The sequence below is a fragment of the Rissa tridactyla genome, chromosome 3 (genome assembly GCF_028500815.1).
Source record: "Rissa tridactyla isolate bRisTri1 chromosome 3, bRisTri1.patW.cur.20221130, whole genome shotgun sequence".
NCBI lineage: Eukaryota > Metazoa > Chordata > Aves > Charadriiformes > Laridae > Rissa > Rissa tridactyla.
Window position 1 is genome coordinate 5,662,950 of NC_071468.1, and position 12,390 is coordinate 5,675,339.

The window sequence follows — 12,390 nt, forward strand, 5'->3', positions numbered from 1 at the left end:
AAGGAGTTGGACTAGATGTAATCCGGACCAAATCCAATTTTCTAAAGTCAAGTTCAGTTGCACAGAAACAGGGAGCCTGCGTATTGGGGAACTGGATTCCAACTCTACTACAGTTCCTAAATGTTAATAGGATTTACTTGTAATATGCAAGGCACAGTTTTAAGAGGCAGAGCCTTTCAGAAAACTTCTTGCTCTCCCTATGCAAGAGAGACTAAAAAGAGTTTCCTTTAGTCTCTCTTCAAACAATTTTCCATCTCCTCCAATGAATGGTTTGCTCTAGATTCCTAATTATGTCACATTATGTTGCTGAGACTTTTTTGATTTACAGAACTTCATTCATGCAATTTGAAAGATTCTTCAGAAGATAGACTGTATAGCAAACAAAAAAAAAAAAATACCCCAAAGGTGTTTTCCAAATCAACACAAAAAATGGCAGCTTTTCTAACTGTTAAGCAATGCTTGGCCTATACAAATACAGACCACGTTCCTAGCAGCAATTGTTTCGACTGCGGTTTCCACCCTTCAGACTGAAAGGTGGCAACAACAAATCTTTGTAAAAATCTTCTAACAGCTACCCACGTATGAAAACTCATTTGCCTTGAACGCTCAGTGACATGATGAATTAAAGATTCTAAGTGAGCAACTTCAAGAATGCAAATACTGACACGCTGTGGGCAGATGAAGTAAAACATGACGAGAGCTGTGTTAGCAAGCCCCTGACCTATAGTGCCTGACACGTCCTTTCTCTAACAAGGTTTGGGAGAATTCATGGCAGAAGTGATTGGAATTATATGAGCGCAACTGAAAACACACAGCAACTCTTTTTAATGCCAGCGTATACTTTCACATACAGGTAACTATTCCATTCAGTTCAATCAATTTCACTCACTCAGTACAGACCACAACAAGATTTTAAAAGCGAGGTTTTATATTCAACAGAAGTTACCTGAGTGAACTCAGAATAATACTAGTGTAAATCAGGTAATTAGATATGCATTCCTAGCTGGAATTACCACATCCGAGGTGAAGGGGCTGTACTCTAGTACGTCTCTAGTCTCCGTACTGACAATAACGGATCGGGCTGCATCCTTACGTAGCCTGCAGTCCTACACCTACTGGGCCAATACAGCACCTAGCTGCCCCCAAAAAGGTAATGTCGCACCTCCCTCGTCTTTAGACTGCATAATTCAACCTTCTGAGCATTCTCCAAATGCTTCTTCCATTTGCCTATCTGACTCACTAATCCAGCAGAAAAGATCCAAATTCTTTTTTTCTTTTTTCCAGAGTAGTTCTGCCATTTTAGCAAATGAAATTAAGCTCGCCAAGTAATCTAACAAGTGCTAGGGCTGGTACAGGCAGTCAGAATGAGAAGGAGGAACGGCCACAGTGAAAACCTTTCCCTTTTTGGATGTAGGGAGTTGTTAAACTGGTTCATTACACCTCAGGGAAAGTGCACACCCATAAACAAAATATAAACATTGGTCTGAATGTCCTTTCATCATACAGGAAAAAACCCTAGATATTGGTTTTCAGGTCTCAGGATGAGTACTGCTGCGATGCTCTATGGCGAAGTTATCTTTTCTTAATTTCCAGATGAAAATCTGGATGTCACTAAATACAACCAAATATCCCTCAAGTTTTCTTCCTGGTAGCTTTCTTTCCCATGGAGCAGTCTCAGTGGAAGGTCAGACTTGTCCCTCTCCTCTTCCCCCAAATCTTCGGCATTATGCAAGCAAGAATTTCAAACCAATCTCCTCTAGTTTTCTGCTGTTTCCAAATTATACTGATTTTAATTTTTAAAAGTGTAGGTATGTTTTATGACTCTATGGCAAACACATGAATTCTATTCCAAGAAAAAAAATAATCTATAAGGTGACGAATGAAAAAGCAAGCACAAAAAAAAACCCTGTTGAAATAATGAGCTACAAAGATAAGCTTACAGCTGATGAACTGAGTTCAGTCATATTATTTCTTTCATTTCCCTCACTGTAATCCATCTGGCTTTCAATTTATGGGGAGGGAAAAAAAAAGTCAGCTTCTACCACTATAAATTTGACACCTTATACTATATCCCTATTAGCAGGCCAATATTACTTATCCTCCAAGCTAGTAAAAGAAAAAAAAAAAAATAAAGCTTACCTGGAACCCATTTAATCTCCATTTCTATATCCTTTTCTTCCTGTTTTTTCTCTTTTTCTTGGATACTTTGCAAGAGTTCTCTGTACTTGGCAATTTGCTCTTCATCATCTTTTTGGCTTTTCCTGGGTTTGTCATCTTCCATTTCATGAGCTACATCACCACCTGGAAAATGAGAGTAAAGCTATCACAGAGAGCCTCAAAAAAGTGATCCATTGAAGTTAATGTTTAGGAAAACACGCCAAAGGCACATACATTGTTTCTAAAAGCCAATCCAATATAATTTCAACTATTATTCCCCCAAAGAGTAACCAGTTTTAGAATTCCCCTACTTAGATGAAATAAAAATAGTACAAGAAGACTATTTGGACAAAAGGAAATTTGTCCAGCAAAGGAAATCACTGATCGGACATGGCATCCCTTACTGCATTTTAAAGTTACTAGTTTCGAAGTCCCTTAAAGCAGACTAGTAGCTAAATCTCAAAAAACCATTGTGTAAAGCATTTTGCAAATAGAGCGCTACATTTTAAAGAAGAAAACTTGCAAGATTCTGTAACAGAGATAATTATTCAGGACCTTAATCTTCAGTGACTTGCCGAATTAACAATTACATTGTGACTTTGTAGCACAATGACATGCTGCAGCACCTTGAAATGTAGAAAACTAGGTTTGGGGCAGGCTTCTTTTTTCTTATTCTCTGGTTTAGCAGTAAACTGTGCTCCTTCCAGTACCAAGTTGCGTGGAGAGCATAAGTGGCATCTAGAGAGACAGACCGCAGATGCAACGTCACACCTCTGGTCTCTAGTTAAAACTCAGGTGTGACACTGCTGTCCCCTTCCACATCCCCATCATCACAAGAAGCTGGTCATTGGCTGGGAGCAGAAAGCTTTACTGTTCACTTAACGGCAGCTGCTTTGCCACTTTCCTCAGCAGCAGCCGGGATCTCCTCGGAGGAAAGAATCTGCTCAAGCAGCAGGCAAAAGGCATTCGGTTTTGAAGACTGAGAAGAAAAATAAGCCATTTCATTGTTTCTTCTTCCTGGTATCACGTGAAATGAGATGCAAAGCTACACTGGATGGGAACTGAAGAAATCCTCGCGCCCCCTTGAAATTGGATAAGTAAGGGGCCACTGATTTCTATTTACGATTTTTTTTGCTAATTTTGCTAGGAAAATTTTAAGTGGTAATGCGTATTGTCATACTTTCTCATTTAAATAAAATATGCATTTCTTCTGTCAAATGTTCAATGTTGCCTTCAAAAAACCCTTAAGAGCCTCTTCATTCTGCTAAGCAAATAAAGAACACTTGACAACAGCTGTAAGAAAGGAAAATGGGCTGAATATGTTCTCAAAGTTTGTTCAGAGTTCAAATAACCTTGTCACTAGCCTTCAAGTATCACGCTCTATTGCACAACATGAGGAACCACTTTCTGACGGATATTAAGGCAGTAACGCTTTCTGCCAATAGCTTGTTCAAAGCCTTTTTGAACAAAATACACAAACAAAACAAAAAGTTCTGGTGCATTAACAGCTGCACGGCAAGGAAAATACAATTAAGAGAAAAAAGCTTAACCTGTGGAGGAAAAAAAAAAGGCAAAAGCTGATGAAATTTAGGGGATAAAATACAAGTATATTCTTGTTTTCAAAGGAGAGTAGTAACAGAATTGCTAAAAGAATTAAAAGGAAAAAGTTTAAATCGTGAGGCAGGTCAGAAACATTCCAATACAATAGCTTGTAGGGGTTTTTTTTGTTTGCTTTTAAAAGCTGTAATTCATCAAAAATATAAACAAATGCAGAGGCTCAATACATTAAATTGCTGATTGGCAGCTGTGTTAGCTGAGATGGCACTCTCGTGACCCGTGTTTTGAAGAGATCATATTCTTAGTTTAAGATTATCTTGCAATGGCTGAGTAGATAATATTTTTTTTTTTTAAACTCAGCCTTAGAAACTAAAGAGAGTAGAAAAATTATATCAGACACAACATTTGACAAGAGCTCTGTTGCAAAGCTGAGTTTCTTTTAAAGATGGAAAGATAAAATTCCCCCTCATGTTGTAATGGCACACCAGAAAATTCAGCTACTGATCTGGACACCGACAGCTATACCATAAAAACGTACTAAATGTCTCAATTTTATCCGGGGTAGAAACTCAAATTCAGACAGAAATAAAAAAAACAAAAACCTACAACACATGCTAACCCACAGAATGAAAAATAAAAAGCTCTATGCTCCAGCATTCAAGAAGCAAGTCTGAGGTAGAGGTTATTGCAGGGTACTACAGCATGATATGAACAATGAATTCCATTGACCTTAGTCTTGAGCCAGAAAATAGTGACAAACACTTTGGGGCTTAACCCCACTTTCCCCACATTCTCAGCAAGAAGTTGTGCAAATCCCAGTAGTTCATACAAATGATAATAAAAAAAGGGACAAATTTAGAATTCAAAGTAATCAAAATAAGCTTATTCAAAGGGTATCGCAGTAGACATCTTTTTGTAAACTATTTTTCAGGGAGAAGATAATGGAAGAAGAGAATTCAAACAGACAGATAAGAATAAATGAATGGCAGCATTACGTTCTGGCTTTGGGTTTTTTGCAGCCTTTAAGGACCTGGCTGCGCACGAGAGGTGACTGGACATTCCTAGGGGCCCGCTTCTCAGCCAGACAGATGTAAGCCACGATTAATGTGCTCACAATCAGAGCTGGCCCCTGTCTATAGTCATTCCTGAGTAGGGACACGCTGGCCTGCAAAAGCACAGACAGATGTCTTCTTCAATTCTCAGTTATTGGCCTCCACCAGCTTGTATGAACTTTTTAGAAGGAAGGCTGAGATGATCCTTGCTCCTGGCCTTCCAAGCACCTTAAACAACAAACCAACCCAACACAAATGCTCCTGCAAACATGCTTTGGAAAAGTCTCCAACACCTGCATCGGTTGTATCAAGCTCTTGATGCTTCACAGAAAGAAAATAACCAGGTTATCAATTTCTGTTCTGTCCCATGAAATTCCACCCAAGCTTGGGTAAGTCATAAACTGCTAACTCCTGCTGCTAGCCTATTTACTTAAGACATATTTTAACAATATGCTAAAACTAACCCAGCAGGAATATTCTAAAAAGTCAGATCCTTGTTACTGTCGAAGCGGCAGTAATGCCTGAGAGTGTCCAAAGCAGCTAGACAGGAATAAGGGACGGAAGCTAAGCCAAATAATATTCGATTCAATGCATTTTATAAACACCCACTGGATTCAGGGACAATATTAAGTAATTGCATGTTCTACTTCTGCCACCTTCCACTTCTTAGCCTTCCATAATAGTTCTAGCACATATACACACACATGAATACTGTGAATTTTTAAGACAGCAAGCAGGACTTGTAGTATCATGGGATAAAGTGTTAAAGATGCATTTAAATCTATATATGTAGTCGGAGTTATTGCACCAAATAGATTTCAAAATTGAAAAAAGATTGAATAAATGGTCTGATTTAACATTAATCACTACAAATAAGATTTGCACGTTATTAAAAACAAACAAACAAAAAAGTAAAACTCCACCCAGCAACTCCCCCTTCCATACAACTACATTTTCTTTCTCTATACTCGTGCACTTCCAGCATTGGTGCAGCAGCACAAAATAAAACATCAGCTGTCTTTGTAGAGCCTTGTATTGGAAGCCCAATGCCACAAGAGACTGTGCTGCCTGCTCAGACTCCTACTGTGGAGAGCAGGGCTCTACAGAGAGCTCCCTACAAGCCTGTCAGTGTTCAAGAAGCATTTGAACAGCTCTTACATCCATGGTTTAACTTCCAGCTTGCCTTGTATGGAGTCAGGACTTGGATTCGATGATCCTTGTGGATCCCTTCCAACTCAGGATATTCTATGATTATACCATTAGAAAGAGCTAATCCAAAACACACTGATAAAAGTATTGTATCATGTAGTCTATTCAGGTATTCTGCGTGGCTGTGCAAAGCACAACAGCAGAAAAGATGTTTTTCTTGCAAAGATAATAAAACAGAACAAAAGCTTAGGCATAAAAAGCATAATGCTTAATTTGAAGCATCATTTAAAATGCCATACACTAAGCCACCAGGGTGCTTATGGTCAAAATAGCGATTACAGGCTGGATTTGAGGCACATCTCAAATGCTTCCGAACTGGAACAAATTCATGCAAGTAACAGAAAATTCAGAAGCAATGCAAAGGAGATAGTTTGTGCTATGAACCACAATATACCAGGTCACTGAAATACTCAACATTACAAAACTGTTGTATAATAGTAATACTAACATTCATGACACACATATTTTAACTTGAAAAATTCCATAAAAAACGGATTAGAGCAGGCCAGCAAAAACCTGTTTATAAATAAAACATTTTAATAAGTTAAAAAAAATACAAATAAAAGTCCAGAACATTTTTTTCCTTCTTATCACACTCCTACATTTCCATTCAAACAGCTGACATTGATTTTTCCCATTTGCGCATTTCCCATTGTGTCCCATTCCACATAATTCTGCTGGGTGGAATCCTGTTTTGTATCACACAACTGAACGGATAAAAGGTCAGGAGCACGTTAAAGACACGGCAACACAATTCCTCTATTAATAACTTACTTTTCAGAACATCATTAGCATCTAGACATTTCCAGGTTTAAAATTTATTATTGTGATAAGATTACTTAAGGTCAATTTCTTTTCCTTCCCAGCAACAGAAGATTACTTTTTAAAATTTCGGAAGCGTTGCTCACTTATAGATGTTCGCTTTCATCACCACCCTATTACAGATGCTATTCTTTAACACAGCGGTAGTCTTGTACATAATAAGAAGATGGAAATGCTTTCCTTTTCACCTACTGCTCCCGTTTAGATACTTTACTACACATTACTAGAGAAAATAAAGCTCACAGAGGTGCAAGTTTACAAGTGGGTTTTTACGTGAGATGAGGAACAACTGGACATTAACCCTGCCAAGAAATTGCCAAGCTAAGTTTGCTGCCAGAATGTTTCCCAACTCTATAACCAGAAAAATCTGTAATGTTGTTTTGCATGCTCCAAACTCATCTCTGATTGCAACAACCTGCTTTAATGCAGCATAAATCAATTTTAACATCTGTTTGAAAGACCTGACTAAGGCTTAATGACATTTTCTTTGCCTTGTAATTCAGGCTATATATATTACTAATTAAGAGCAGACTGAATTTAGAGTGAAAACAAACAAGGTAATTCAGGAATTTACACGTTGGTGCACCATACACGTAAGATTTACACACCTTACACAAAGTTAGATGACATTCTCCTTATATTCTTAAGAAGTACGTGAATCAAAAAGCATTGGAAAAATGTTACTACTACACTCTTCTAAAGTTCCCTTAAATATGTTTTGCTGCTTACCCCTCCCCTCAGTGTGTAAGACCTACAGCTTAGGAGTACCAGAAGGCCCATAGCACAGCTTTTCTCCAGTGCCATGCATGCCCTCCCGGTTACCCAAGAGCTACTGGTGGAATGAAGAAGCTCTGGGCAATCTTCATCTCCCTCAGCACCTTCTAAGGTCTGGAGTGCATTCAGTGTCCTGTCTAGACCATCCCAACAAGGACAGTCTTGGGGCAGCTTCTTCAGTATCTCCTTGCCCTGCAGAGACTTTAGTATGCATATACAGGATCACGAAGAGGACAAAACACAGTATTAACCTACAAATAGATTTGTCCAGTGACCATTGTACCGAACTCATTTAGTCATTAACCACTTCACATTTCAAACTCGGACTTTTCCCCTGAAAAGGAAGCACCTTCAGTTCTATTGAAAATAATTTTATCTCAGAACTGAAGATAGGTATTGCCAAACTTGACAAAGAAATGTCAAAAAAAAAAAAAACGAAGTCAAAAATGTCAAAAAAAGAGTCAAAAAAAAAAAAAAGAAAAAACCAGAGAGGGGTAGGAAGACAAAAATAAGGTGAAGAAAATAATTTTACACTCAGAGGTGCAAGCTCCTATTCAGAAAGCAGCTATTCAGGGGCTCCATCATTAGGATAATTCCTAATCACCTACCATTTGGTAATTTTTGATCAGCATTACTCAGACTTCTCAGAAAGGCAGCAGATCTTCATTCAGCACTGAATGAACATAATAGCTACCACATTTTCTACATAGATCATTCAAATGTACGATGAAAAGCAACTCTTCTTTAACAGAATTATCATATCAGCAATAAAGACAATATGCCATGTGTCCTGGTTTGAGGAAGGACTCCACGACACCATGGTTTAGGTCACCTGTGATCTTGCTACTTGAAATCACACAAATTATAATCATTACACTTGGCTTAATCAAACATTAATTACATCAGGTAAAGATATTTTGCAGTACAGAAATGAAAACCAGAAAGCTGTTTTAAAGCCAGGGTGATAATACTTAAGTCAAACTCTCACTAACAAATACCCTAAGTAAGCTGTAACTCCAAATTCAGCTGACATACTTTGTCTTCAAAAAGAACGTTGCAATTTTGGGGTCACACTAGTGCCATGATTTATTTGGAGAATCAGAATCAGGTTTGCATAATGAATCTCATCTATGGGGTTAGAGACACCAATTTAAATACTTGTACATGTGTTTTCTTATCATGTATAAAGAACACTGGAAAAGCCTATTTAACTCAAACAAAAAAGGAAACAAAGCAAAAAGGAATGCCAAGTTCCAGTAAATTTAAAGAATTGTACAGTTTTCATGTCAACATGCCTAACTTACGCATCTTTCAAAAAAATGTTTTTAGCATCTGTCAATGTTTCGTCATCAATCCGTTTATTTCCTAGTTGAAAAGAACAAACATAAAATACCAATCACCATAACCAATCATGTCATCACCAATTTCTTTACACCTTTAGGTCACACACACAAAAAGTAAGTATATGCTGCTTTCAGAGATGTTGAGCTCTGGAGGAAAGGTAGGTTATTTTCATAGTAGAACCCGACTACAGCTTTTATACATCGAGCATAATATTATCCCTGTAAAAGATGACATTCAAAGCATTTTCTACAGATAAGAAATTTACATATTTAAATAACCTGTTTTCAAAATACTGTAGCTAATGACTTTGTGGACATTTATTAACGTAAGTACCTTGCTGCTCTTCTTCCTCTTCTTCACTAGATGAAGCCAAATAAGCTTGAAAATCCATGTCAAGGAGTTCCTCTTTTTTGAAAGTTCTGCTAAGTGATGTTACTCGTTCATGATCTGTCTCATCCCATGTGATATCTACCTTAAAAATAAGAATGCCACTTGTAGAAGCTGAAACACTAAAATTAAGCACTATAAGTCTGTCTTTTTAGAGAAAATTATTTGATACCTTCCATTTATGAAGCAATGTAAAACTGTTACTAATGTTCTCCACAACAGTTAGCTATAATAACCATTTCCTAAAATAAATGTAATTACAACTTTTTTGAATTTGTTGTACAATGAGTTTCAAGGAGCTTTAACTATACAAAAGAATGAAGAAGTCTCCTCATGCATTGAAGGGTTCTGTAACAGCAGGTCACACAACGTGAAACCTCTGTAAGCCAAATTTCCTTTGTGGCAGCAGATACTGGTGTTGAAGCAGCCACCAACTGCTCTCCTTTCCTCTTCCAGCAGGAACTCATTCCTGGAATCACACGTGAATTGCAATGGGGACAATGAAAGTGTTTGCGCAACTGTACCCTCAACCGGAAGATGAAGCAGATCCGACTGAAAAATGATCCAGCAGAAACTACTTATTTCTCAACTAATCACCACTCCAATCTGGTTCGCTTCATGGCCAGATGAAAGTTTTGGCCGTCACACAAGACGGCGCAGGAATGAATAGCTACAAGGAGGCGAAGCAACTGTTTAAGCCTGGCACGACCACCAGAAAGGCTGTTGTTGAGCTACACATAAATACCCATTTTAGGCAAATTAGAAGATTTAACTGTGAATAACAAAGTAATTCCATGTGCAACTTGTAATAGAGGTATAATGAGGTCAAAATGTAGTGTAACAAAGAAGCCGAATCTCTTTTAAAATCTAGAACTCAAGCTTATTTATGGGGTTGCAACTTGGGTCTCTGTAACATGCTTGAAATCTTTGAATATGCTTGATGTCTTTATTTTGAACTGGTGAAGATAATCAGGAATCTTTCCCCTACTGCTTATATAATTTATAAGCTGACAATAAAACTAAATGAATTAGAAAAACATCACAAAAACATTGTAAAGATACCTTTGATGTCCCCATAGCAGCAGATGTGAAGTACTTTGGCTTATATGCAGCTACATTCACTTCTGAGGCTACATCTTTTGGCTTATCATCAAATGTAACATTATCTGGAATAAATCTTAAAGGCAAATAAAACATGTTATTATTCAAATACACTGGGAAATTTCATAGTATAAACAGTCTAAGCTTTTCATGAATATCGTACATCAGCACAAAAGAATTCACTAAAATAAAAAGTTGGTAAGCCCAAAAAGGAAAGAAAAGACATGGACAAGTACTCCACACATGAAAGACTAACTGTCAAGCTTCTGCACATCCACTCCACAGGTTTTTGATCTATAACACCATCATGTTGGGCAACTAAACTAAACGACTTTAAGTCTAGTATTAGCAGCGTCAGAGGTGGTTTTTTGGGTGTTTTTGTTTGTTTTAAGAATCACCTATTCAGGAAGCTTAACGTTAAAAATTCAAAAGAAAAAAGTGAATAAAATAGAATTTGGAAACAGATAAAAAAATTCAAAACATTTTAGGAAAGCCTGATACGTCTTTAACATTACGATTAGTAGGGAAAAAAATGTTAAAAGAGCAAGTTCATGTGTAACAACAGAAGTTGTTAGATTAAAAAAACCAAACCCTTTGAACACTACATGAGAAATTGCTTGGGGTTTTTGTGTGTGGTTTTTTTTTTTTTTTTTTTAATCACTACAAATGTAATCTGATGAATACTATTCAACATTAAAATTTAATAAAGTAGAAGATTAGGAAAAGCACTGGAGAATTTTAAACAGCTGTGTCTGTTGTAAAACATTATCTTTCTATGTTTAAAAGCATGAAAAGTTACATGTTCATTTGGCAGAGATCATCTTCTCCAGAAGGGTTCAAAGCAAATTAATGAAGCTCCTCCAGAAAACGACTAAAAGCAAAAAAACTTATCTTTCACTGACTTCCAACAGTGCCCGTAACACGAGACCCAGCAGACAAAGCCAGCTTCTGTCAAAACTCGTTATGATTTAGTAACCTCTCTTCTGCTCAGACCAGGCGGCTTTTTTGTAACAAAAGGAAAGACTAACAATAAACTATAATTTAAAATTCTTTCTTTCCCAAACGTGACTTTTGAAACATTAGAGCTTCCAGCCCATTCATAGGGGCTAGCATAGTAATCTATTGCAGCTTCTTGACAACAGCAGCAATATTCTTGCCCGGTGGTAAACAATCCTGAAAAAAAGTCACTTCTGGACCCCTGGGGAAGATGGGACGAGTAGCAGTATGTTGTTTTGTTTTCTAATTCATACAACTTTACTTAATTGCACCAAAAGGTTGAAGATGCAACCAGAATATTTCACCTGACTTCTCTGAGAATAATCTCTCTATGCAGAGATCCCCTCAAACTTTTCATAGTCCAGTAAAAATGTTCAAAAGGAAAAAAAAAAAAAGAATCAAAGGGAAACGTAACAACTCACCGGATGCCTGATTTATTTACATATCTCATTTTGCTTACAGAATAAAGACAATATTACTCCACGTTATTTTAAATTGGCTTTAATTCTCCCTCCCATCCCTGGCTCAACAAGTAAGAAAGTCACCACTGGAGTTACCTCAGGTCTATAAAAGAGCAGCTACTTTCAAATTCCAATCCGTCGCATTCCTCATAAATTTTATTAGCTGTTTCAGGAGAATCACATTCTACAACCGCATAGAAGTACTTCAGTCGCTTAAATTGATACTCCCTCAGTTTTTCCCTATAAAGCCTGCAAAAGTAGAAAACACCACAACGAGGTAAGCTGGCTTTAACAACTTTTCAATTGCAAAATATTTTAATTCAACTCATTAAAAATATGCACCATTCAAACACCCTCCTAATCTTAAAATAAGATCAGATGTTAAACAGCATGAAGTTCCACCAGTATCTATTTGGTTTTACTCAAGTCAAAAGACTAATTCACACAGTTTTATTAAGTGCACACTTTCTGTATCTGACTCTGCTTTCCACAGGCGTTTTAAGGTTAGAGCAGGGCACAGAACAGCGTAT

The 12,390-nt window shown here is 37.3% G+C and overlaps 1 protein-coding gene across 1 annotated transcript in view; it reads right to left on the reverse strand.

Annotated features, from left to right (window-relative positions):
* Positions 1–12,390, reverse strand: part of ESF1 (ESF1 nucleolar pre-rRNA processing protein homolog) — a 31,914-nt gene that overhangs the window by 14,501 nt on the left and 5,023 nt on the right. The window contains exons 6-9 of the mRNA XM_054195550.1: positions 11,957–12,109; positions 10,365–10,479; positions 9,249–9,387; positions 2,140–2,301 (exon numbers count right to left, since the gene is read on the reverse strand). Of these exons, the coding sequence (XP_054051525.1) occupies positions 2,140–2,301; positions 9,249–9,387; positions 10,365–10,479; positions 11,957–12,109 (569 nt within the window). The remainder of the gene's footprint in view (positions 1–2,139; positions 2,302–9,248; positions 9,388–10,364; positions 10,480–11,956; positions 12,110–12,390) is intronic.